We start from the raw sequence: 27382 nt of genomic DNA on the forward strand, positions 1-27382 counted from the left end.
GGATACATTTGGTGTAATGTATTTATATGGTCCACACGAGTGTATATACTGTAGGTCATTGGGTTCATATGGCCCTTAGGAATCCATTATTATCACTTGTCAACTTACATGGAATAATTGCATACATTTGGTCTCTCTTTTGTACATTGGCTGTATTTCAAACAATATATATAGGCTAGTTTATACCTTCAATATATAAGGTACACTCTGTTGACCAAGTGCGTACTGTCAAATTATTATACGTGTATTGAGTAAACTTTCTTCATTGCATACATTTTGTCCAGTGGGTTCATTTCGTGTATTGCCACCTACTATTGATTGAACACCTTTGGTTCATTTAATTCAGCTTGTAAATTAGGTTCATTCAGAACATTTTTTTTTATGTTGAGGCAGGACTAAATTCTTTTCATTAGTAAATTCTGACTTGGATATATTGACTATTTATTTCAATTTGTCCATTGGGGCCATTTTGTAACTTTAACCCTGTATTTGTTAGTGAGAGATATTCTTTTACAGATTTTTGAAAAGCCATATTCAGGAGGGATTTGGTTTTAAGAAGAAAAAAGGGTTTTTAAATATTTAACTTAGCCGGTGAATATATAATAGCTGCAACTCTGTTGCTCGACAGACAAAAAACAGTAAAAATCGCCAGCGATCGCTATACAGGTTGCGGGTGTGCCCACCAGCGCCAACTGTCGGCCAGATACCACTCTCGATGTAAACAAAGACTCAATTTCTTCTCTGTCGACGTGTCGACAAGACGTACTTTACTCGCTGTTGAACCTGGAGTTTTTCACATCATATTTGGTGAAGTACTTTAATTTGGTTTGAGCTTCGCAGTACAGGTGTTTTTCTTCAAATAAATCCTTGAACTCTTTTTTGGATCGGATTAATTGTTGATGACTTAGATCGTTTTTTGGAATTTTCCCTTGACTAATTCAAAATGGCTGACCTTTCACAAGTTCCCAAGTTCAGAAAATGTAATGCTAGGGACTGTCATAGGCGTCTTCCAAAGGCTTCTCTCGACCCTCACACTGTTTGTTCCAATTGTCGGGGTAAAACCTGTCAATTGGAAGATCGGTGTGAGGAATGCGTGGGCCTTTCGGAATTCGATTTTATCGAATTTGAGAAATATACACGCAGGCTAGAGAGAGATAGGGTAAGGAGAAGTTCTTCTAGGTCGGTAGATTTTTCCTCTCCACATGCCCCTGAACCTAATCCTTCCCCTGTAGTGGTTGTTCCTAACCCCCCTCCTAGCACTCAGGAACCGTCGATGCAAGACATGATGCGTGCTATCTATGCCTTGGGGGAGAGAGTTGAGGCCCTAGCAAGTGACCGGAATCAACTCATGGCGGACGTAAAGGAACTAAAGTGCCAAAGTGCCGCGGCGGAAAGTGTTAAAGTGCCTAGTGTTTCTCAAAGTGTTGTGAACAGTGTTGCGCTTGAGGGTTCGTCTGTTCGTGCCTGTCGTCCTCCTAGTCCGGGACCTCTTGCAAGCTCCCAAGCCCAGGGGAGAAGCAATGTCGTACGACTCATGGGTTCGAGAGGCCTTGATCAGCGAACAGACGTTCCCTCTATGGTATCAGGCGTATCTCCCCAAGATCGCCCCTACCAACGTAAGACGAGAGAGCCCATTTTTACCTCGTCGTCCGAAGGTGTTTCTCGTAAGAAACCTTGGACCAAGGTCTCCAGACCTTTGAAACGTAAGTCGGTCCCTTCAGGACAAGTCCAACGTCCCGGTTGTAGCCACTGGGACAGTTCGGACCCGTTGCCGTCATCGGATGACTGCTCGCCGCCTAAGAGAGGCAAAGTTGTGCCGCCTCAGTCGCTCACCCCGTCTGTTGCCGCACCTGCTTCCGTAGACCCTAAATGGGTGTTACTGCAGGACATGCAGTCCAAGCTTGCGTCCTTGATGGAGGACTTCAATGCGGAGAAGGTTGCCGCTGAACCTTCTGGCCAACAACCATCCAAGCGGTCTGTTGTGCGTCCTGTTGACGTTGAGGTAGCTTTCTCGCGTCAACCAGTTGGGGTAGTACCTCCACCGATGCGACCCAGTGTGGGTTTCCAGCCGCACGTTGACGTTAGGCAACGCACGGAGGTGGTTGTTGACGTTCAGTACGTTCATCAACCATCAGAGGTGACTTGTTTTGACGCGGTGCGTCAACCTCCGCAACCCGGTATGGTGTTGACTGCACAACCCAGACGGTCTAAACAGTCTCGGGTGGACGCTGTGCGTCCTCGCGCACCTATGGTTGTTGACAGTTCCCAGACTGTTCAGCAGTTCCATGACGCTGCGTCCGGCTCCGTCACGCATGCACCAGTGCGACCGGACTCGGCGAGTCAAACGTTGCCCACTCCTTTGCCGTTTTCTCATCAGTTATCGGATGAGGAACTGTCAGATGAGGACGTTGCTGAACCACAAGAGGATCAACCTTCAGAACTTGATGAGCCTAAGGCAGCTCAACCATCCTTGGACTTTAGAAAAGTCATGGCTGTGTTTAAGGAGTTGTTCCCTGACCACTTTGTTTCTGTGGCTCCTCGTTCGCCGCCGTCGGAGTTTGTATTAGGCGTTCCTGCTACCGTGCCTGCCTTTACTAAACTCGTTCTCTCTCGCTCATCCAAGAGAGCTTTGCGGCTGTTGGGCGATTGGTTAGAGACCAAGAAGAGTTTAGGGAAGACAGCATTTGCCTTCCCCCCATCTAAACTCTCGTCTAGATCGAGCGTCTGGTATGCCACGGGAGAAGTTCTCGGCTTGGGAGTTCCTGCCTCTGCCCAGGGCGACTTCTCAAGTCTTGTAGACTCTCCCCGCCGCCTTGCCATGAGACGCTCGAAGATTTGTTGGTCACCATCGGACCTGGACCACCTTCTTAAAGGTATATTTAGGGCTTTCGAAGTCTTTAACTTCCTAGACTGGTGTTTAGGAGCCCTGAGTAGGAAAATCTCTTCTGCGGATAAGGATATTTCCTTACTCATTATGTCCTGCAAGGACAAGGCCGTCCGTGATGGGTCCAACGAACTTGCCGCTTCATTCACGTCCGGAGTCCTGAAGAAACGAGAGTCTCTATGTTCTTTCCTGTCTGCTGGAGTGACGCCATGCCAAAGATCTGAGCTACTCTTTGCGCCCTTGTCCAAGTGCCTGTTTCCTGAAGTCTTGGTTAAGGAAATTGCCTTGTCTTTAGTACAGAAGGACACCCACGATCTAGTTGCGTCCTCGGCTCGCAAAGCTCCCCCTTTGCCTACATTGTCTGCTAGACCGAGGATAGACACTCCAGCGTCTCGGTTTATCCCGCCCTTTCGTGGCAGAGCCTCCAGCAGGGGAGGTGCTCGTGCCGAAGGGAAGCGAGGGAAGAGGAAAGGATCCAAGTCCTCTAAGGGCAGAGTCTGACTGCCCGCAACTTCAGACAGCAGTAGGAGCCAGACTCAAGAACTTCTGGCAAGCCTGTGAGAAGAGAGGCGCAGATCAACAATCTGTGAGGTTGCTCAGAGAGGGGTACAAAATCCCTTTAGTACGCAAACCCCCTCTAGCGACATCCCCCATCGATCTCTCTCCCAGGTACAGAGAGGAAGAAAAGAGACAGGCCCTGAAACTGGAAGTGTCTCTTTTGCTAGAGAAGGGAGCGGTGGTCAAAGTCTCGGACCTTCAATCACCGGGGTTTTACAACCGTCTCTTCCTAGTATCAAAGAAGACAGGAGGTTGGAGACTGGTGCTAGACGTCAGTGCTCTGAATGTCTTTGTCACAAAGACGAAGTTTTCCATGGAGACCACAAAGTCAGTCTTAGCAGCGGTCAGAAAGGAAGACTGGATGGTCTCTCTAGACCTAAGGGACGCCTACTTCCACATCCCCATTCACTCAGACTCCCAACCCTTTCTGAGATTCGTCTTCGAAGATGTGGTTTACCAGTTTCGGGCCCTGTGCTTTGGCCTAAGCACAGCTCCTCTCGTGTTTACGAGGCTGATGAGGAATGTGGCGAAATTCCTCCACTTATCGGACATCCGAGCCTCCCTTTATTTGGACGACTGGCTTCTCAGAGCCTCTTCCAGTCGTCGCTGTCTGAAGGATCTCAATTGGACTCTAGGTCTGACCAAGGAATTGGGACTCCTAGTCAATTTGGAAAAGTCGCAACTGGTCCCATCCCAAACTATTCTGTATTTAGGGATGGAGATTCACAGTCAAGCTTTTCGGGCTTTTCCGTCGGCCCCCAGAATAGATCAAGCCCTGCTCTCCATCCAGAAGATGCTGAAGAAAGAACGCTGCTCAGTCAGGCTGTGGATGAGTCTGGTAGGGACGCTGTCATCCCTGGAGCAATTTGTATAACTAGGAAGACTACACCTCCGTCCTCTTCAATTCCATCTGGCTTTTCACTGGAAAAAGGACAAGACGCTAGAGGCGGTCTCGATCCCGATTTCCGAAAAGATAAAGTCTTGTCTGACTTGGTGGAAGGACAATATCAGCCTAAGCGAGGGTCTTCCCCTGGCAGTTCAGATACCCAACCACGTTCTCTTCTCGGACGCATCGGACTTGGGCTGGGGCGCGACGCTGGACGGTCGGGAATGCTCAGGTCTGTGGAACTCGAGTCAGAGGAGCATGCATATCAACTGCAAGGAGCTTTTGGCGGTTCATCTGGCCTTGAGAAGCTTCGAGTATCTCCTTCGAGGCAAAGTGGTGGAAGTAAACTCGGACAACACCACGGCCTTGGCGTACATCTCCAAACAGGGAGGTACCCACTCACTGACGTTGTACGAGATCGCAAGGGACCTGCTCATCTGGTCAAAAGATCGAGGCATCTCCCTAGTTACGAGGTTCATCCAGGGCGACTTGAACGTCCTAGCAGATTGTCTCAGTCGGAAAGGTCAAGTAATTCCAACCGAATGGACCCTCCACAAGGATGTGTGCAAGAGACTTTGGGCAACTTGGGGTCAACCCACCATAGATCTCTTTGCAACCTCGCTGACCAAGAGGTTTCCAATCTATTGCTCTCCAGTCCCGGACCCAGCAGCAATACATATAGATGCCTTCCTCCTAGATTGGTCACATCTGGATCTTTACGCATTCCCACCATTCAAGATTGTCAACAAGGTACTGCAGAAGTTCGCCTCTCACGAAGGGACAAGGTTGACGTTAGTTGCTCCCCTCTGGCCCGCGAGAGAATGGTTCACCGAGGTACTTCGATGGTTAGTAGACGTTCCCAGAAGTCTTCCTCTAAGAGTAGACCTTCTACGTCAGCCACACGTAAAGAAGGTACACCAAAGCCTCCACGCTCTTCGTCTGACTGCCTTCAGACTATCGAAAGACTCTCGAGAGCTAGAGGCTTTTCGAAGGAGGCAGCCAGTGCGATTGCTAGAGCAAGGAGAGCGTCTACCATTAGAGTCTACCAATCGAAGTGGGAAGTCTTCCGAGACTGGTGCAAGTCAGTTTCTGTATCCTCGACCAGTACCTCTGTAGCCCAAATAGCTGATTTTCTCTTATACCTGAGAAAAGGACGATCCCTTTCAGCTCCCACTATCAAGGGCTACAGAAGCATGTTGGCATCGGTCTTCCGGCATAGAGGCTTAGATCTTTCCAACAATAAAGATCTGCAAGACCTCCTTAAGTCTTTCGAGACCACTAAGGAGCGTCGTTTGGCTACTCCTGGGTGGAATTTAGACGTGGTCCTAAGATTCCTCATGTCAGACAGGTTTGAGCCTTTACAGTCAACCTTCCTGAAAGATCTCACTCTTAAGACTCTTTTCCTGGTATGCTTAGCCTCGGCTAAGAGAGTCAGTGAGATTCATGCCTTCAGCAAGAACATCGGATTTTCGTCAGAAAAAGCTACTTGTTCTCTGCAACTTGGTTTTCTAGCCAAAAATGAGCTACCTTCTCGTCCTTGGCCTAAATCTTTCGATATTCCCAGCTTATCGGAGATCGTAGGCAATGAACTAGAAAGAGTCTTATGCCCTGTTAGAGCTCTTAAGTTCTACTTAGCTCGTACTAAACCTTTACGAGGCCAATCTGAAGCTTTATGGTGTTCGGTTAAGAAACCATCCTTGCCTATGTCAAAGAATGCTTTGTCATACTTTATCAGATTGTTAATACGAGAAGCTCATTCACACCTGAGTGAGGAAGACCGATCTTTGCTTAAGGTTAAGACGCACGAGGTTAGAGCTGTAGCAACTTCCGTGGCCTTTAAGTAAAATAGATCTCTGCAAAGTATAATGGACGCAACCTATTGGAGAAGCAAGTCAGTGTTCGCGTCTTTTTACTTGAAAGATGTCCAGTCTCTTTACGAGAACTGCTACACACTGGGACCATTCGTAGCAGCGAGTGCAGTAGTGGGTGAGGGCTCAACCACTACAATTCCCTAATTCCATATCCTTTTAATCTGTCTCTTGAAATGTTTTAATGTTGTTTTTATGGGTTGTCCGGAAGGCTAAGAAGCCTTTCGCATCCTGGTTGATTTGGCGGGTGGTCAAAGTCATTTCTTGAGAGCGCCCAGATTAGGGGTTTGATGAGGTCCTGTTGTATGGGTTGCAGCCCTTGATACTTCAGCTCCTGGGGGTCTGTCAGCATCCTAAGAGGATCGCTGGGCTCCGTAAGGAAGACGTACTTACAAGGCAGAGTAATCGTCTAAGTCGACTTCCTTACCAGGTACCTATTTATTTTGGTTTTGTTACATTGATAACTGTCAAAATGAAATAAAAAACTCTTAGCTTATACGATGTAAACATATTTAACTGGTCTCTACCCACCTCCTTGGGTGTGAATCAGCTATTATATATTCACCGGCTAAGTTAAATATTTAAAAATATTTTAATTATAAAATAAATTTTTGAATATACTTACCCGGTGAATATATAAATTAAACGACCCTCCCTTCCTCCCCAATAGAGACGCAGTGGGATGAGAAGAAATTGAGTCTTTGTTTACATCGAGAGTGGTATCTGGCCGACAGTTGGCGCTGGTGGGCACACCCGCAACCTGTATAGCGATCGCTGGCGAGTTTTTACTGTTTTTTGTCTGTCGAGCAACAGAGTTGCAGCTATTATATATTCACCGGGTAAGTATATTCAAAAATTTATTTTATAATTAAAATATCATTTTTGCATTCAACCATTAGGCCTTGCTAGCGCTAGTTTACGACTTACACACCCTCACACTTGAGTTGGAAGGTAAGAAATTCTATATGCTTTTACCGTACGCAGTGTTGCTAGTTATCCTATAATACCTTGTCTAATAGCAAGTTGGTAAATTGCTTCCCTTGGACTATATCATAAGAAATTGTATAAACTCACGTCAGTGAAAGATCACTAGGAAATGGTTTAAAAGTCTTAAGTACAGTACTGTGAACTTATGAAAAGAAAATCCTACACAGTCTTATCATTCTTCGGTAAGAAAAACATATAGCCTCGTGCATTTTTTACATCCTCATAAGTAAAAGTAGATGATGGCATCTGGACAGTAAAAAATTTAATTTTAATAATGAAAATTTTTTATTTCTATAACCTACTCAACTGATATTCATATTGCTTCTTCTCCAGGAACTCTACTTATCGATGTTTACACCTAGAATTAAGAATGTCCTATTTTCTTTTCTTTCAATAAACACATGCCTCTAGTAAAGTAGAGACACTTGTGGTTCATGACAAGAAGCGAAGTATCAGGGGTTCTTTTTTGTTTTGAAGTTGAAAGGATTCCCTATTCCTTGAGCTGCTACACAAAACTTTTTACTGTGAGGTTGATGTAGAAGATTTGGCTAATCTGGAAATTCTCTTTGAACTTCTATGAGAAGATCTAGAAGGTCCAGGTCAACTCCACTTGCAGCTACCTTGGCGGGGCTCTTTTGTGAAATCCTGATTTTTGTTTAGAACATAACGGATCAAACAGAACGCGGGAAAAGTATAGACATCCATCGCATCTCAGGGGTGTTAAAAGTATCTTCCATTACTGCTGCTGGGTTTGAGATGGGAGAAAAATACACTAGTAATTTGTTTTTCAAATGGGTGGCAAACATGTCTGTGATCGGGGAACCTCACAAAGTCAGGAGTCTCTTCACCACTAAAGGATTCAGACTATTCTGAACCAACTATTATATTCTTTTTCCCTGGGATGAATCAGGCTGAGAGATGAACGGCATTCACTTGTGTCCCATGGCAGAGGAGGTGGGATACAGAGGCCCCCTTGCTTGTTGGTATATGTCACTATGGTCATGTTGTTGTTCAGCAAAACTACAGAGTATCCGTTGATGGTCTCTTTGAAGTGGAGTTATACAAGGTATGCTGCCTTTTGTTCCAGGTAGTTTGTGTGGAATGACTTCTTCCTGTGACCATATTCCTGAGACTTGTTTCTTCCTTAAATGGGCTCCCCCATCCTTGGCAAGAAACATCTGAAAAAAGGTCTGAAGTTGGGACATGCAGAGGCAACCTGGCTAACAGGTTCTTCTTCTTCAACCACCACAAGATGGGGCTCTTTATTGCCCATTGTACTGTGCAAAGATACATCCTTCCAAAAAGTACCAGTTTCTCTAGGGAGGTGAGGTGGCTGAGGACCTTCTGCCAGAGATGGGCTGGAGGGAACACTTGAGAAAAGGTGTAGCGATCTGATCTGTCTTGATCGCTGGACTGTTCATAGATGTATATATTCTGGCTTGGACCAAGTCTATGTACGTTCATGGCCAAGAACCGTAGGTGTCACTGAAGGTGGAGTCTTGACTTCTTGTAATTTAGACAGATCCCTAGATTGCAGAAAATTTGAGAAGCTCTCTTTAGCGGATAAGTAGAGATCTTGACTCTGCCAAGAGAAGCCAGTCTTCTGGATAGTGCAGGAGCCATATTCCCATGAGGAGACTGTCGAGTTAACAGCTGAGTGAATACCTGTGGGGATGTTGACAAGCTGAAGCACAACACATTGAACTGGAAAGTTCTTTCTCTGAAAAAAAAAAAAATTCATAAAAAACAGTAGGTACTGTACTTCTCTGATGTCGGACGGAACTGAAAGTATGCATCTTGAAGGTATACGGTCAGCAGAAAGTCGTTCTTTCTGTGCTGTGCTGGAGGTCTCCAACTTGAACACACACATTGGTTCAAGTGGGAGAGATCTATGACAGGTCTGTAACCTTCTATTAATTTGTCCACTTGGAAGAGGTTGCTGAAGAAACAGAGACCTGTCTTAAGACTTCCTCTATCGCATCCTTCTCCAGCATGTGTAATACCTCCTTCTCTAAAAGATCTTTTTGAGACCTCATCAAATACAACGATGAGATCGTTGGAGTCTTAAGTTAGTGGAGGGCGACACCTCATGAATGGGATGTGATACCCTTAGTCAAGAGGATATTCTAACATGTAAGAGAAAGAAATGGATATGAGCAGGACATATAATGACAGATAATAGATGGACATTAAGAATAACAGAATGGGTCCCTAGAGATGGCAAATGAAGCAAGGGAAGGAAGCTAAACTGATGGATTGACGAGCTAAGAAAATGTTGGGGCATAGACTGGCATTGAAAGATCATAAACAGATGGGAGTGGAAAGTCCTGTCTGGAGCTTTTGTCCTGCATTGGATTAGCTACGGCTGATGATGATGACTATCCCCTTGTAGTAATGCTAACAAATACAGAGGAAGATAACTTAAAATCACAATAAAACTGGGAGGGGATAAGTCTTATGATTGCCGAGACAATGGAAAAACTGAATAACAAGAGCCCCTGGCAGTTCACTTCTTGCTATTAACCACTAGTGTGTGTCCTTTCTTTACTGGAGGTATATGTCTATTGAAAGAAAAGAAAATAGGGAATTTTATTAAATCTTAGGGGTAAACGTCGATAAAACTAGCTTCTGGAGAAGCAGCAATATGAACTTCACATTCATAAAAATAAATCATGTTTGAGGAAATTTGTAAGTTCCTTTTTGTGGCCAGAATCTAACTCTAGTCGCAAGATTGTTCTCAGCTTTCAGCATCAGAGGACATTTTTAGTTTCGCTCCCCCTCCAAAAGAAAAAGTAAATTTCACTGGATATGGTGGTATTTTGAGTTTAGCTACATATTGATTTGATTAGAAAAATGACAAATACTTGAGCAAGAGTTGGATGATGGCAATATTGAACTAAAGTTCAAACCTCTTAACCCATTTTAGTTACTGCCATGTTTTGTGTATACCTGATCAATGATATATACCCAAGATACATACCTTTCAAAATTATTATTCTATGAATCCTATTTTTCATTTATAATATTCTTTATATTTCCATTAGTACAAAAGAGGAGTTGGTATAGGAAGGATTTAAAAACAATCTTTGTTGAGTTTTCTTAACTTCTGAATTTACTGTGTACAATATATCCACATATATGAAGAGAAGCAATATACAGGGTAAACATATCAACATACAATATGTACAGAGATAACATGGCTTTTTTGTTTTACCATTAAACATACATAAACATATACAGTATAACATAGAACAATAACGTTAACTTTCATAAATCAAGAATTTGAATGGTTAATTCCATTATCTCCAAATATTTCATGTATGAATGTATGAAAAGCTTATAACTGTAGCACATAATTCCCTTTTAATTTTATGGCAGGAATTATTAGAATATATGAAATCTTACAATTAATAGGACTAGACAAGTCTGAAACTAATAAACATAAGAACAAGAGACTGATTATTGTACAAGAAAAGATTTACATATGCACTATACAAAAATGGCAGAGTATACTTTTCGCGATGACACCAATAAAATTACGGTTCTGGGATGAGGTGCATGACCCAGTGGAAAGGGGACAGGGAGGAAATATTGAGCACAGAGTTTTTTTTGCTAGGCAGCAGCGTATTGCACCATGTACACGAACTCGTCCTCGACTATCATGGCATTAGTTTCAGCAATGAAGAAGATATTAGACACCTTTACTTTTTAGCCTGGGTTAAAATGGCTACTATAGAGACTGCGTTGTCATTTTCTACATAAACCTCTAGGCACAACTAAAGTGAATCACAATAATCATCTAATGAAATTTTTATGCAAACAATTTTGCAACCATTTATGCTTGGCTACCATAGATAACTAATACATGACACTATATTCAAGATAAGAATCTTTTATGCAGGAACTGAAGAAAGAACTGTGTAAATATCAGGAGTTTTTGAGCAACAGAAGTAAAGTTCCTATAAATACCAGTATGCCATCAACAAATATAAGATTCTTGCAAATATCAAATAATTCCCCAACGAGAGAAGTGATAAACACTACTATTTCCCATCAATAAACTAAGACTTCCTATATACCAAAAGGTTTCCATCTATATGTTTTTTTTATACATTGAGGTTTCCCATCAACAGAAGTAAGATCCCTGTAAATACGTACCAAACATTTTTGCAGAAGATTTAAACAACTATTGTACCATACAAGGATTTGGGAGAACAATTACTAAACATTCTGAGACCCATGAAGGATACATAATACTGTATTGTGAACTTCAGAAAATCCTCATGACATTCATTCATACATAAAACCTAAAAAAGATGCTATTCAAATAAGCTTTTCTTTCACTAAATTTCCTTAAAACATTTGGTCAAGGTTAAAATTTACCCTTTAAAGGGTGCATGACTTTACTGGGGGCTAATCAAGTGAAAATTTTGAATCATCTTTATCAATGGTAGCATAAGTTATCAAACAGCTTATATGGATAAATCTTTAAATAATGCAACAATGTGCATATTTAATTACAATTACAGCCACAGTTATGCCATAACTAACCCACAATAGCAGAGGTATGAGTCAAGTGCAATAATGCCAAGATTATAAATTACAGCAGGTGTTTTTCACAAGCCTTCTAAAGGCTTTTACAGTAGTAATACATTTCAGTCTGTGTTTAGCACTGCCTTCCGTACCATGTCACACATGATATATTGAGATGAAATAAAATATTACTAAAAGAAAAATAGAAAATAAATTGCACAGTTCATCTTGAATAATTCATTATTAACAAAAATTCGGTCTTTCTGTATGAACAATAAAATGCAAAATTTTTGCATCATCCCCAAACAATGCCTCCACTCGTCACCCCAAAATCATGGTAAAAAGTACTTTTATAATTTTGTTTTCTCTTTGACTTCTACTCCCTGAAATCCATGAGATGAAAGCTGAACTTGGTGCAAAGCTGTCTGCCCTTCTGTCCCTAAACTCAAAAGTGCAGACCTTGCAGCTTCTCTAACTTCTCCACTGGAATCGTTTTGCTGCAGGAAAGACAGAACCTCAATAGGCTGTGGCCAGTCTGGAGCACTTCCATTGTGAGTGTGGGAATGTTTTTTAGATTTACTGGAACTTTTATGACCTAAAAGTTTCTGAGAGTCTCCTTTTGTCTCAGTGCTTGCAGGAGGAACAATGGGTGCCAGTACTCCAAGAAGTACAGTTGCTGCTTCACGATCACTAGTTCGAGTCGACTCTAGTAGAAGTAAGCATAACTCTACAACCTGTAAGAAAAAGAGGTAAACCTTCAGTTAAAATTCCATTTTTTCAAAAATCTTATGAATGACAGACTTAAATACCCTCAAAACCTTGAAAAATGACTTTAATCAACTGCAAATACTAATATTCTTTTATTCTTTATATGGTTTCATTATTTTCCATGAAAAAAGGTGATAAAGTACTCATTACATAGGTTCCTGTCTTAACTATACTTGATGTTAAGTACTGTTATCCAAAAATAGGAGTTCAAATGTTTTGTTTATCCAGTAAGTTTAGTTTAATAGTTTTCACCCAATAATTTTGTTAGCAATTACTACTTGGTGTGTGCATGGGAATTGTTTCTGGAACTTCATTATCTGCATGTATGCTGGCAGAGGCAAAACTGTGATTTAAATTATGTTGTGATTACATATCATTCCGACAGTTTGCCCTGGTTCAGGTGTTAAACAAGCTCAGAATTTCTGCAAACAACAGGATGGTGTTAACATATTCTTAATGATCACAGAAGGAATAGTTCATAGATCTGTGGCACACCTGTTGGAGTATCCAAGAAGGTTGCTAAACAGTCCATATGCAAAATCAACCTCTCTCAAAGGTAATTCATCCAAACTCATCCATGCTACCTCTAACCAAATGGAGAGTATGCACTTAATCTTCAGAAACAAATGGTTTCTGCTTTATTTCTGAAGCCTTCTTGACTATTATAGATGATGACCTTCCCAGGCACTTAACAGCGGATGGTCCCATTTTGCAGATAATTTCCTCCGTGTCCTGAACAGGGCATTGTGATTCATAGGAAGCCTGAACTTTGTTACACACCAGCTAGATCACGGTAAAAGTGGGGAATGTGTAAAATTCAAGATATTCCTGTTGTTAAAAGGGTACCTACCTTCTATGCTATGGAATAAAGAGAGAGTGACAAAAACCTCTATCATTGATTTTCAAGAACACGTAGTGTTCCTGGGTGGTCATTCAACTGAGTAGTGACCAGCCCTCACTTTGTCGAGTATAATTGAGATTTTATTTCTAGGTCAAAATAGATTTTACACCTTCACTTGTTGCTGTACATTTGCTTTATTCAATACATCATAGTGCAAATAATGAATCATGTAGTGACCAAGGAGTCCTGCCCACCTTCCAGTTGGAAATCCCTCACTATTGTTCTAGTAGCTGTCGTGCTTGCATTTATTAACAGCTCTATACAAAATTTTAAAGTATTTTTTCAGGAAATGAATGATCGTTCATAATGGATTGGAAGTAAGAATTTTGTGATTGTTGGGGGAAGGGTGGACACTGAAACTGGTTCATGGTGAGACTGGCTGTTGATCCACACACACTCTGTGCTTCTTGTAGGTACACGCCTTACTAGGCATCCCTGTGCTACAAGTGTAAGTCGTGGCCTCCGGTGCAGTGGCAGGCATACACCCTGAAGGGAAACAAGCTCTTATTGGTGTGTAGGAAACCCCAAGTGTTTGCTGCTCCCCTTCGGAGACTGAAGGCTCTTCACCTGTGACTATGCAGACTGCTGATGATGATTTTAACCTAAGGAAGTCTTTGCTCTGTTTCCTGGCTTGATTGGTAGTCAGGAGCGGTCATGTACACCCCAAAGTCGACAAGGTTGTCAACCCCAGTTTTACAGAAGTAAAAGAGCCTATTGCTGTCGGGCAGCAAGGTGGTCCCTTCCTTGCCCACCAGGCAGTAAATCTGTGGGCTAACTTGGTTTTGAAGAGGTGGAACACTGGTTTTTCACTGTTTTGTTTGTCTATCAACCACAGTCATGTGCAGATGCCGGTGGATTCATGGAGGACTCCCTGATCCATCGCGTTGTATCTTGCAAGATGGACAGCAGCCAAACGTTCGGGTGCAGCCAAGTCATGCACTTGCTCTGAAACCTCGGGCCGCAGCTCCCTCGACCTCATCCCGTAAAGAGCCTGTGCCTGCACAGCCTTTTCAAGCACCCAACCCCTGCTCCTTTTAGGTAGGGGTGGCAGTGGAAAGAGGGAAATAATGATGCTGCCATTCTCGGTTCCCCACTGCTGTGAGTAGGGGAATGCTTGTCTTGCCATTGGGGGGACTTGGCAGATACATGGCTGAGTCTTGGGTAGCGAGTGTTGTTCGGGATGGTTACTTGCTACCCTTCCAAGATTGCTGGCCCCAACTTATCTCAAGTTCTGATCAAGTACTGAATGAAACATTAAGCATCCATGAAAGCCCTGGCGTTGCGAGCAGAGGTGGAAAGGTGACTGGGGCCTATTTTCGATTATTGATCTCTCACCTCTGAAGAAGTTTGTTCGTTAAACATAGTTCAGGATGGAAACAATTCACTCCGTGTACTGGGAGCCTTCACGCTTACGGTACTGAAGGACGTTTACAGTACTTTCATGTGCCTCTTCATCAGTCTTCCACTTCTTCCTCTACAGTATGGTGTACCAGTTCAAAACACTGTCGTTCGGACTGTGTACAGCTCCCCAGGTTTTCAATTGAGTGTTCACCTTGGTAGCCACTTGGGCCTACTCATGAGAAAAATAAGTCTGCTAATGTATCTCGACGATTGGTTAATCCTGGCTTCCTTAGAGAGGCAGTTGCTTCAGGGTTGAGATTGAATTCTCACTTTTTTCCACAATCTAGGGATTGTGGTATGGTGCAATGGGAGAAATCAAATCTCATACCCAGGCAGCGGTTGAAATACCTAGGGGTTGTTGTGGCCTGATTGGTAACGTCTCTGCCTGGTGTTTGCCAGTCGGGGGTTCGAGTCCCGCTCAGACTCGTTAGTGCCATTAGTGTCTGCAACCTTACCATCCTTGTGAGCTAAGGTTGGGTGGTTTGGGGGAGCCTATAGGTCTATCTGCTGAGTCATCAGCAGCCACTGCCTGGTCCTCCCTGGTCCTAGCTTGGGTGGAGAGGAGGCTTGGGCACTGATCATATAATATATGGTCAGTCTCTAGGGCATTGTCCTGCTTGCTAGGGCAATGTCACTGTCCCTTGCCATTCATGAGCGACCTTTAAACATGCTGATAGACTTGGAAGCAGCAAGTCTTCACTACAGACGATAGCATCAGCAGGCTTAGGGAGGTTGTGTGACTATTCCTATCCAACACATACATACCTGCTTGGCGCTGGCAATGTCTTCTCGGTCACCTTTCCTTGCTAGAGAAGCTCATTCCTCAAGTGGATGCCACAGCCTGAGATACCTTTAATGGTGTCTGAAGGATTGCTGGTCAGTCGACAGTGATCCCCATTCAATCCTGTTCCAGTGGGACAATGGGTTTGGGATTATCTGACCTGGTGACTTAATAAGGACAACCTCACTAGGGGAGTCCCACTTGACTCTCCACTTCCCGACATCCAACTGTTCTCAGGTTGTAAACTGAAGAAGAAATGCATCTACACATCGTCCTCAAGATGCAAGCAGCCTTCCTAGAGTTGCAAGCTTTCAAAGAATGTTTGAGGATGCACTCTACCGGTAGTGTTATTAAATGACATCATCTCCATAGTGGCCTATGTCAACAAACAAGGGGGCTAGGTTTTGCACCCTCTTTTTAAGCTGACAAAGCAGATGTACATCCGTTTCACACCATAGAAGTGTCAGTAAGGTACATTCCAGGCAAGAAGAATGTATTTCTAGGTCGAACCTGTGGCGCCCGGCGAAAAGTCCTTCTTGTATATCTTTTCTGATAAAACCTTCCAATTATACCAGAGAAAGATAAAAGCATGGAATGCTGAGGTTACAACCCTCGCGCGAGCACCTTTTGGGTGTCGTGTATAAAGCAAAGGCGCGTGAAATCCACTATTCACAGGTTGTCTTCCATTTAGTTAATTCCTTCGTCAAAGGGATGGCCCGATACAGAGGCCCTAGACACACCCCCATCGCCGCACCACCCTCGCCACGACGCGAGCGCCATCTGAACAACATCCTTCTTTTTGGAATACAAAGTGTTGAATTGTTTTGTTGTGCTCTCGGTCTTTTTTATCAATCGTGGATTTATTTTGTCATGTCCGAAGCTCCATCTTCACACATTCCAATGTTAAGTACCATAGTTTGTTTTGACAGTATTTTATTGTACCGGGCTTTTGTTTTATATCCAGTATAGTCTGTTTTATTATTCCTGTCTGGCCTTTCATGGCGGCCATTGTTTGTTCACTGTTTGGGAATTCATCTTTGTCTGCCCGTTTAGTACTCTGTCACTTAGGTTCTTGGTTAAGTCCCTGGCCTTATGCCTTTAGAACCGTTATTATTTTTATTTTTAATTTTGTGTATTTATACTCATGGTACTTTTTGCTAGTAAGTCCAGCCTACGAACGAGATAGCGATTTAGCTTTGTATTTGTTTAGTGCCCGCCCCTCCGAGGCGTTCGTCACTCGACTGTGCTATTTATTTTAAGTTTTAGCAGTTGCTATTCTTCGATCGTAGTGTTTTATGGATGTACAGGTTTATTTTATACGTTTATAATAGCGTTGTGTGTTTTTTAGTCCTGTTTTTGTGTTTAAGAGAGCGAGAGCTTGGGGTCCCCGTTTTCTGTTCGCAGTCACGAGTTACCCCTTTCTCTCGTTTTCTTTCTTAGCTCGGGTGGGGGAGCGGATTTCCCGTTTTCCGTTTTGTGCGTTCAGCGGGTTCTCCCTCCCTCACCTCTCCCCCTCTGGGTGGATGATAACTTACGAGTTATTTATTTTTCGTGACTTTTCAATTGTTAGCGTTATTTTGGTCCGTGTTTCGTCCTCTCCCCGTTACGGCTCGGGAGTAGTTATGAACGTTTTCCACTCCGCCTTGAGTTATACTCCGCCATGAGGGATTCTCAATAACTTTCGTTCTATTGTTATATTTATATTGTTTACTACATAGGTCTCTCCCCAGAAATAGATTTTTCCTTCGTCAAAATCCCTTTAGTAGACACACTCCATCACCAATGACAGGTTGTAGGAGCAGAGTGGTCTCTAAATCCTTGGGTAGTAGAAAGTCTTCTTGCCCTATAGGATTCCCTGAGGATTGACCTGTTTTATTATAACTGGACAGGAAGCTTAGTGCTCTGCTCCCCCGTTCCGGTCCCATGTGGAGTTTGAAGATGCTTTCCAACACTCATGGGATCACCTGGACATCTTCACCTCTCCACCTGATTAAGCATGTAATCAAGGGTTGATTACACAAGGGCACAGGAAGACTATTAGGGCTCCCAGATAGCCTCTTACCGAGTGGTATCCTGATCTGCTTGCTCTTCTGGTCGAGGTCCGGAGAAATATCCCTGTGGCCCACGCAACTGTCAGCCGCACCTGCAGAGGTACCACTAAGCCATGGAGTCCTAGGTTCTTCACGGGTGAACATCCTGCATTTCCTCCAAGCGAAATGTTTTTTGCAGGGGGACTGCACAAGAGAGGTCTGTGTATCTACTGAAGTGCTTTGCAGCCGTTTACCAGGCTAAGTGGGTCGTCTTCAGCGATTGGTGTCCTAGAAGGGATATTTCTCCAGTCAGAGCAACTTTAGCACAGGTTCCCCTGTAATGAGGAGGGGGTGGGGATGGTGGATCTAATACCAACCCACTGATCATCATACTTGGTATTTGTTTTCAACTAAAGTCTCCTTCAGGAGAAAGATCTGCAGTTTGATCAGGTGCATGTATATATGTACATCCCAGGTCCTACCAGCCTTTCATCCATAGGAAAGGTAGATACGGGGTGGCAGTGGTCCTCACTTTACTTCTCCATACATCAAGCAGTGATCAATTCTAGGGAAGAAAATTGAACAATCCAAACTTTGGTTCCATGGGACTAACAACGCACTAAGCAGCGAGTGTCCCTCATTAATGGACGAAGGTTTGCATGATGCATAAGAACAAATTGAGAATTTTTTAAGTAATTTGTAGTCTTTTAATCCTACTTCCCTAATCAAATACCCCATCCAGCTTGTCCTGAAACAATCTCCTTAATTAAAGGAATTGCATGTATGGCAAGGAAAAATACAAATTACTTTAAAAAAATTTCCTGTGTGCTATGAAAAACTAATAATTTGTGAACGTTTACTCTCCTACTCCTTCATACTGTTGTGAAAATCTTGCAGGCAGGAAAAATGTTTTACAGATGAGACATGAAGCTCTTCCCCTTGATGGTAGGCCTACTCTATAATTTTGATTATTTTCAACAACTATTCAGCCATATGATTATAATAAATAATGATATAGCTCTTATGCCATGGAAAAATATAGAGGTTTGTATATAACAAAAGCAATATGAAAGATTTTGCATATTGTCCTTAATAACAATGATTGACGGGATATATTACATACATACATACATATACCAAGGCACTTCCCCCAATTTTGGGGGGTAGCCGACATCAACAAAGAAACAAAAACAACAAGGGGACCTCTACTCTCTACGTTCCTCCCAGCCTAACAAGGGACTCAACCAAGTACAGCTGGTACTGCTAGGCTAATAATATTCAAGATTTCTCTAAGATAAGCTGGTATTAAACTGAAATGGCATCTTCTTACCATATGCATTAGTTGATTGTTATGTGCAAGACTATTTATGAAATTTGTAGTCACATGACGAAGTTCAGAGGGTCCTGCCAGTAACTGGCCAATTATCTTTATATGAAGAGTTGTCGGTTCTTTGATTTGATGTAAAGCAGATTCAACCCTGAAATACAAATGGTTGGTTCACAAAAAAGCATGACGAGAAATTCTCACCCTAAATACACTACAGCAGAAGACAAAAACTCATTTTTACTGTTCAAAGTACTGTACATATTTACTATCTTCTAAACTTTGCAAATGCAAAAATGTGGTTCCTAAGTGAAAGGCTCAAATATAATAAGAATAAAGTTACTGAAGTTATTAAACAGCTATATGGGATCAAGTGATAAGTAAGAGGGAAAAGTAATAATAATAAATTGTCTTCTGTTGTTAGCATAATTTCAAATTATGTCAATTTTGTCCAAATGCCTTTCATATAAGTAGTGTATTTTACTTTTCAATCATCTTTACTACTTTTCAATCATCCTTACTTTGCAGGATTAGCCGACAAGAGATCATCAGCAATTATGAGACTTTGAGCAGTTGAAGGGACGGTGTGCTGGAGGGGTCTATGTAAATGATGAAGAAAATGTCCTACTGTTACCATAGAATTTCCATCATACTCCTCGCTGTCTGTCATTGCCCGAACAATCTCTTCCAAAACTGAAAAATTAATTATCAAATACTGTATTAATCCAACATTATAAATAAAATTTGAGGTAATATCTAATAATTTTGAATAAAACACACACCTCAATTTACATGAACTCTTAACACTTGACAAATATTTTGAACAACAAATTACCTGGCCAAAGTTATAAACAATATTATTACCTAGGTAAATTAAGAATAGGTTTGTGCTTAGAATATTAACCCTTTTACCCCCAGGCTGTTTGGAACTTTCCAACCCTTAACCCCCAGGGGTTATTTTTTTTCAAGCACATTTTGCAGTATATTTTTTTTAAATTGCTCTAATAGCCTTAATTTTCGTCATAGAGAGGTCAGGTTGGTCTCATTCTCTTGGAAAATGCCTGAAGTTTCTCAAAAAAATTATCAAAAATATGCAAAAAAAATTGTAAATAGCAGTTTTTTGCAAGGACGTACCCGTACGTCCATGGGGTAAAGGGAGGAGTTTTGTGAAATGTACCAGATGGGGTAAAGGGAGGAGTTTTGTGAAATGTACCAGATGGGGTAAAGGGAGGAGTTTTGTGAAATGTACCAGTACGTCCTTTGGGGGTAAAAGGGTTAAGATGAGGAAAACTGCTCTGTAGTAGAAGGTCATTGACATACAAACATTCAGATACAAACACAAATCCAACAGTAAATAACAGATAAGATAAACAAATACTGTAATAAAACAATATAATATCATTGAATATAGTAAGGAAAACACCATTTGTAATAACCTGATATCTATTTCATATGAAACCTGACTATTTGTTGACTTTTGTAGCTGGAAATCATAGGCATGGTATTCAGGTTAGGCCTACCCTGACCAAAATTTAACAAAGTTGGACTTACAAACAGTTTCTTGGAACCAATTAATTTGATATAAGTTGAGGACCTTCTGTGGCCTCTAATTATTTACTTGCCAGCAACATTGCTAAAATGATTTCTTTTTTGGGTAACTCTTTAGATGACGAATTTTGTTGTTAAACCTAAAACTGAATGATAATCGTAATTCATGGATTAGAGTAAGCAAAAAAAAATTAGGAAATACAGTTAGAGTTTGTAAAATACCCTAAAAGTTCATGTTGAGCCTATATAGTATTTTTGTTGCCTACAGATTTAGCCATTTATCAGAAGGTCAACACTCCCCAAAAGCAACTGTTGACACGCTAGAAAAAAGACATTATAACTTATACACGCCAGATTGTTCATATTACGATGTTTTCCCCTGGTTTTGTTAGCATTAACTGCATTGAGAGTGCACAGAAATTGTTTCTGGGAGACAATGAACCATATGTGAATTATGTCGGGGGACAATACGTACTGTGATTTAAATAACCATTGTGAAGTGCTTTTCTCTCAAGGTACCTCTCATAGAAAAAATGCTTCAATGGTTGTTGATCAAATTAGCAGTTAAAAGCACAAAAGCAAACTATGTTAGTTCAAGGAAAAAGCCAGGGAAGACTAGGCTAGTTATTTAAATCGAGGATGACAATGATGTTCCACCACTTTTACACACCTCATGTAGTCCGCCAACTTTCAATAGTGATGAGCTTCATGAACTGCTGACACATTAATTTCCTTTGTTAAGTTCAAAAGAAAAGCAGTATTTCTAGTCCTACCCCACTGCAAAACCAAACTTAACTCCCCAAGTCGAATCTAATGTTAATAGTATTTCTTTCAGTAAAGGTTCCGAAAGTTCACTGGACAGTACAGTACTGATTTGAAAGCCTCTCACTTCAGACCCTTCTGCTGCCAAACCCTTGCAGGCAATGTTGCAATCTTGGTGGTCCTATAAGACAACTAGAGAGCGACACAGAAGTACGAGTGGGCAGTCTGCATCCTAATAACCTTCCACTCCTTAAATATGGTCTTAAATTTAAATTCAATTCCAGACTTGACCCCATTATTACACCTTGTAATTCCTGAACTTATTTAACATTAGCCAAACCATGGTAAACATGGGAATGACAAGAAATAAAGAGTGCTTATTTCACCAGAGAAAAACTACAATATTCACCAGAGAAAAACTACAATATCTAAATCAATATCTCAGCACACAAGGGATAAATTCAGATTTGGATGTACGTTACTTTGTCATCAAGAGGAGAGATTAAAGGAACCAGGCTACCATCTTAAGTTTTAAGCCTTGCAAATTCTAGGTGTCTAAAAGCTTGGTTAAAAATGTGGGAGATCGATGTTATCACTGTAGAAGGGCAAAGTAAATGCAGAATTTGAGACTCTGCGAGAGGAACTCGGATCTGGTAGATACCTTGAATTACCAGACTAGTGACATGTTCATTAAAACCACTAGTTACCTCTAGAGGAGTTCAGTTATGGTTTGATACAGGGTAGGTTAGGTGTGAAATATTGCTCTGAACCAAGATTTACAAGAATTTCTTAGCTACCACAAAAGGAGAATATTGGCATTTAATTCCTAAAACTGTATACTGTAACAAAAACTAATGTCATCATACAATATATAATAAACAAGGCTAGCCTTCTTTGCTAAAATAAAGCTTTCTGAAACAATAGAATTAACTGTATAGAAAAGTACTGTATTTCAAAAAGCCCTTATTAGTCATACATCCTTGTATAGATGGAACTACAGTAGGCATAGTTCAAAACCCTTACCTCTTCTTGCTAGCCCTGGGACAGAAGGATCGACTAATGACGATACTACTTGTTGGAGACCGGAAACTACTGCCTGACCAGGAACACACCAGTCATCACCGCCTGCTACAGAATCCCAAAGTACCTGAAAAAGAGGACCATTACATCTTTCATCTGTTGTATTTTAACTGATAAATATAAATAAGGCAATGTATTCATGTACTGTACAGTAATTATACCTGCCTCAAATTGGTAACAACAGAAATTACGCCTGTTAACCCTTTAACCCCCAGGCTATTTGGCAATTTCCAACCCTTAACCCCCAGGGGTTAGTTTTTTTCAAGCACATTTTGCAGTATATATTTTTTTAAATTGCTCTAACAGCCTTAATTTTTGTCATAGAGAGGTCAGGTTGGTCTCAATCTCTTGGAAAATGCCTGAAGTTTCTCAAAAAATTATCAAAAATATGCTAAAGAAAATTTAAATAGCAGTTTTTTGCAAGGACGTACCGGTACGTCCATGGGGGTAAAGGGATGAGTTTTGTGAAACGTACCAGTACGTCCTTTGGGGGTAAAAGGGTGAAGTTATAATTTTTCTTAACCCTATGGTAGGCATAAAGAAGCAATTAGGTTTAAAATGAACATGCATTATCAATTCTGCTTTTAATAAATTTAGCAGTTTGTACTGTACTACATTTTGGATGTATAATCAGATAAAAATGCATTTGATTTCTGGACAAGATCAGTCACCCTACTGTGGAAAGTATTTGTATCCGTAAAAATTTCTTAAATAAAATTCTCTAACAAAATAAAAGCATATCATTAATCCAAGCTGATAGATAGCTAAAGCTTGGTGATTCTGTTCATAACTCCTACATTAATCATGTTGCTTTACTTCCCTACAACCAAATCCTAATCATACCAACTTTTACTGCTCAAGACAGAAGCTCCAGTTGTGCATATCCTTTATATCCTTGAACTTTACTTCCATTCCTGCTTCCTGCCTTCCTTATTAACTAAGCTCTCCTAACTTTTGCTTCATAGTAAAATTGCTGGGTGTTCCCCAAGTTGCAATTCAGTGTAAAATGGCCTCACAGGGCCCTTACTTTGGGCTACAGAGTCCAAATTCATAAATCCAATCCACTCCCATCTTTGGAGCTAACTTTAATATCTCTACCTTTACTTACACCAGTATACTCTGAGGACTGCTTTCTAGCTCACCTTATCAAGTATTCTATGTAACTTAAAGAGAGATTAGCAAGTAACTACACTTGGCCATCGGCTCTTCACTTGATAGATGGGATTTATAAATTTGGCCATATGGTCTAGCAAGCTAGCACTGAGGTCTGGGACCTCATTCAGTGCCAGAAGCCTCTAGAGGAAAAAATGCTGTTGTACTGTGAAATGAAAGTTTAAATGAGGTTGCAAAAAATAATGGAAGAGAAAACAGAGGTACAGTATAGTAGAAGGCTAAAAACTGGGAACAGCCAAGGGCTAAAGGGATGCTGCAAACCACCTTGAGTGATCCCTACAGCCAACTGTGATGTGCATTGAAGGTGCTAACCCCCCCCCCCCCCTAAGGTGTCTTTCCTTGATGTGTTGTGGCTATTGTAAGACTCCTGCTGCTCATCTCATCCATCACCTGCTGTAGACAGAAACAACTGCACTAGCCCCCTCCAAAAGACGAGGTTCTATTTTCCTTTTCAGTGATATATCGTTGAATTTTGGAAATACATTAAAGCAGAGCACTGGGCAGTTTATGTAATTCATAACAGGCAATTCGTCTGCTTTATGGACACTGGACCCAACTGTCACCCAGTGTGTTTATTTTTAAACCCTAAGTTCACAACAGCAACAAATATCAAGAAGTGAACAACTTCAGTTCAATAATAAGGAAAGAAAACTATCAGAGAAGTCTCTTAGTCAATATGGTTCTTCTGTTATCTCTTCATAGTGCAATATTTCAAGCATACCCAAATTTGTTCTAGGAGCTTGAAAACCGTCTCAGACCTCCTTAACTCAAACTTCATGATCCACCTGTTGGAAACTTGCAAGATTTGGCAAATGTAGGAGATCCCTTTAGTTGACCTCTATGCAAAATCACTCTTCATCATGATCATGGTGTACTGTTAACATTAGCTGGACATCAAAATAGGGATATGGATGCGATACTGCAATCATGGGACAGCTTAGAGGTTTATGCAACCATTCACACCAATTCTCTACAGCTATTTTAAGGAGTTTGTATAACATGCTACATAACTGCTTTTATCTCTCCCATTGAAGCACTTAAAAGCTTTTTAATCACCTCACCATCTTAATGGAAAATCTAGAGGAAGAGTGTCATTCTTAAACCAGTTTATCCTGTCTCTGGTTCAAAACAATCTTTGGTCAAAACTGCTGATCCTCCAAAATGACATGAACAATTTCTTAATCTATGTGCTGCTATTTATTATGTTGCAGTGGCTTTGGCCTTCTAGAAATATCTTTATTCTTAGTTTTCATGTCACAAATTCTGGTTCAGTGTCTTACAATTTATTAAAAACTTGTTCTGCAATTATTAGATCTCATGGAAGTGTTGCAACACAGCTAAAACTCAGCAAACTAGATGTCCTGGTATATACTGTATTGACGAATGAATCAAAGAATTTGAACGTACACAAGCCAAAGATTCAGTCAAGACTTAACTAGAAAGCTAGGACCCTTTTTTGTTGAATTTCAGACAACCTAGCTTACTTATTTGGGAGTAAATTAGAACAGATAGCTATTTCCACACTATCTACTAAAAGAAAACCTTTCAAAGGGCATCTTGACTCCATAAACAACAAGTTACAGATGATGAAGATTGCATGAACAAATTTTTTAAGATTATAATCATCAACCTGAGGACAATATCATCTGCACCACACAGTTAAGCTTAATTATGCTAAAATACAACACCAGGTTTGTTCCTCTTTGCCTTCCCATTCCTGGAGCATCCAGTAAAAAGGATAGATGCATTTAGCACAAATTTAGTCAAGGCATGAAGTGCTCTACTATGGCAGAAAATTCTGAGGATTGCCTATTACCTATTTATTTGCTTGCTTATGTGACCTTTCTGTCACATTTCAAGATGCCACTCTCTTTAGTCTCAGGTATCTAGGAGTTCACATTTACTTGAGGTAGTTTAATGAAACTGTCATTTCTAAGAAATTTTTCAGCACAGAATATTACATAAATTTAAAGACTCCATGCACTTATTTTTTAGAATTTTACAGTAGATTTCATCAGACTGAATTTACCTATGAGTTTTACAACCCTCTTGACTCGAAATTTAAGAAATTTTTTAAGCATTCAACTTGATAAAAGCAGCAAGCAAACATACCTGTACATGAGGAACAGTAATCAAATGCTGGGGTTTCAAGCTATCAAAGTTGTGTCGATGAGTGAGAATTCCTGCAACTAGTCTTCCTTCTTCTTCCAACAGCTTTATGGACTGCCGCTCTCTAGTTCGTAAAGGCCCAAATGAACCAAGGTGCTGAAATAAATAATTTTTAGAATATTTATGAGCAAATCTATTATGTAATAATTAAAAAAAAAAATTTGAGCACTCATTAAAAAATTTTATTTGGAGAAAATATTTGCAATAATATAACATGCCTCAATGCATTTACAGTATAGAATATATTAGTTCTTGACCTATCTTGACCATAATTAGCATATACAGTAATCTTGTAACAACAAATACATTATACATAGTGAATATCAAACTATTAATTTTTGTGTACTGCATATATTTTATCCTCAATTCGGATACTACTTACAATGATCCTGGCTTTGCACATGATAAAATGAAATCTAGATTCTTTACAGTGCTTTTAGACTTTTAATTTTCACCCATTTCCAATTGTTTCTTCCTACTTACCTGTCCTATTTCTTTTAACTTTATCATGTCCCAATTTTTAATTCTGATTATAACATAACTTGTCTAATTGCAGTACAGTTGTATTTTATAATAAAAAAAATTTCTCGTACCTTGTGAGGAGAGTATGGCAATACAATTTTTCTAAATTCTATTTTTCACTAGCTCAAGTGTGCCAAAATTAAAGGGTCACCATCAAAGAAGCCCAAAATGTATCTATAAATCAAGATATTATGCAAAGTAATTAGCAGTAAACTTCCATAAGAGTGGTCAAAAGATTCTTATTAAGGGTAAAAAAAAGAAATCTTAGCAAAACACAAACTGAACAAGATCTAAGCCTATTTTGGGGACCTCATCATCATCATCTCCTCCTACATCTATTGACTGGGGACTTAAGATACCTTTATTTACTAACCTGCAAAAGTTGAAGGGCATGCCTGAGATGGATGTACAGGAATGAGTCTAACTGTGAAGCACTGGTAACAAGGGAATGAGAGGTGTCAGGCAAAGCTGGAGTTATAACTATCATTGCTTCTTTGTTTCGTTTCTCTTCGCATTCCTGTTTGAGAAAAAAGTAAAATGATAGAGAATTAAGGAATTTACAAGATGCATTAGCTCTGTGAGCTCAAACACACAAAAAAAGAATAATCTAAAAGAAATACACATTCAAAATGCATTTTTCCTTAAGTAAAAAGTACCAGGGGCATGAAGAATATTAAGGATAGATACAAACCTATACATATTATGAAATCCAAAGTACTGAATGACACAGATTAACAACAACTTATGGGCAAACTGATTCCATGATTATGTAATTAACTTTACAATAAACTAATAAAAATAGTATTTTATTAATAAATGTCAATGTCTACTCTAAAACTAAAATATTTCCCATTTTCATTCTTTGTAATAGCCGGGCACTAGTAGTGGAGTACTGAGATTGTACAGTAGTGTGTGGCTATATTGCTTGTGGATAAGCCATAACTTTTCCTTTTCGTCTCAAAGTCGAATAGTTCAATAGCCTCCTGACATCACTATTCAGTGGGGAGGCATGCATACAAGTATTTGATGAGTAAAGAAATAATTCATTTTATTACAAAAATTCTTTTCATTTCTATGAACTTTCCCTAATGTTCATATTGCTGAATTCCAAATGTTGAAGGAGGCAAAATAGTTAAGGAAAGATACAGGTAATCTAAAAGCCCTTAACTAAATATGTACAATACTTAAATTATTTAATACTAGTTCA

At 40.6% G+C, this 27382-nt stretch overlaps 1 protein-coding gene and 1 long non-coding RNA gene across 3 annotated transcripts in view; both read right to left on the reverse strand.

The window, feature by feature from the left end:
• LOC137624430 (uncharacterized) overlaps nucleotides 1–27382 on the reverse strand; it is a 179224-nt gene that overhangs the window by 54916 nt on the left and 96926 nt on the right. The window lies entirely within an intron of this gene.
• Nucleotides 10737–27382, reverse strand: part of LOC137624427 (rho family-interacting cell polarization regulator 2-like) — a 46838-nt gene continuing 30192 nt past the window's right edge. For both annotated transcript variants that reach the window (XM_068355175.1, XM_068355176.1), the window contains 6 exons: nucleotides 26549–26692; nucleotides 25597–25749; nucleotides 22255–22378; nucleotides 19443–19614; nucleotides 18928–19075; nucleotides 10737–12450 (listed from right to left, as the gene is read on the reverse strand). In XM_068355175.1, coding sequence (XP_068211276.1) covers nucleotides 12067–12450; nucleotides 18928–19075; nucleotides 19443–19614; nucleotides 22255–22378; nucleotides 25597–25749; nucleotides 26549–26692 — 1125 coding nt within the window. In that variant the 3' untranslated portion in view covers nucleotides 10737–12066. The remainder of the gene's footprint in view (nucleotides 12451–18927; nucleotides 19076–19442; nucleotides 19615–22254; nucleotides 22379–25596; nucleotides 25750–26548; nucleotides 26693–27382) is intronic.

Source organism: Palaemon carinicauda, chromosome 31 (genome assembly GCF_036898095.1).
Source record: "Palaemon carinicauda isolate YSFRI2023 chromosome 31, ASM3689809v2, whole genome shotgun sequence".
Lineage (NCBI taxonomy): Eukaryota > Metazoa > Arthropoda > Malacostraca > Decapoda > Palaemonidae > Palaemon > Palaemon carinicauda.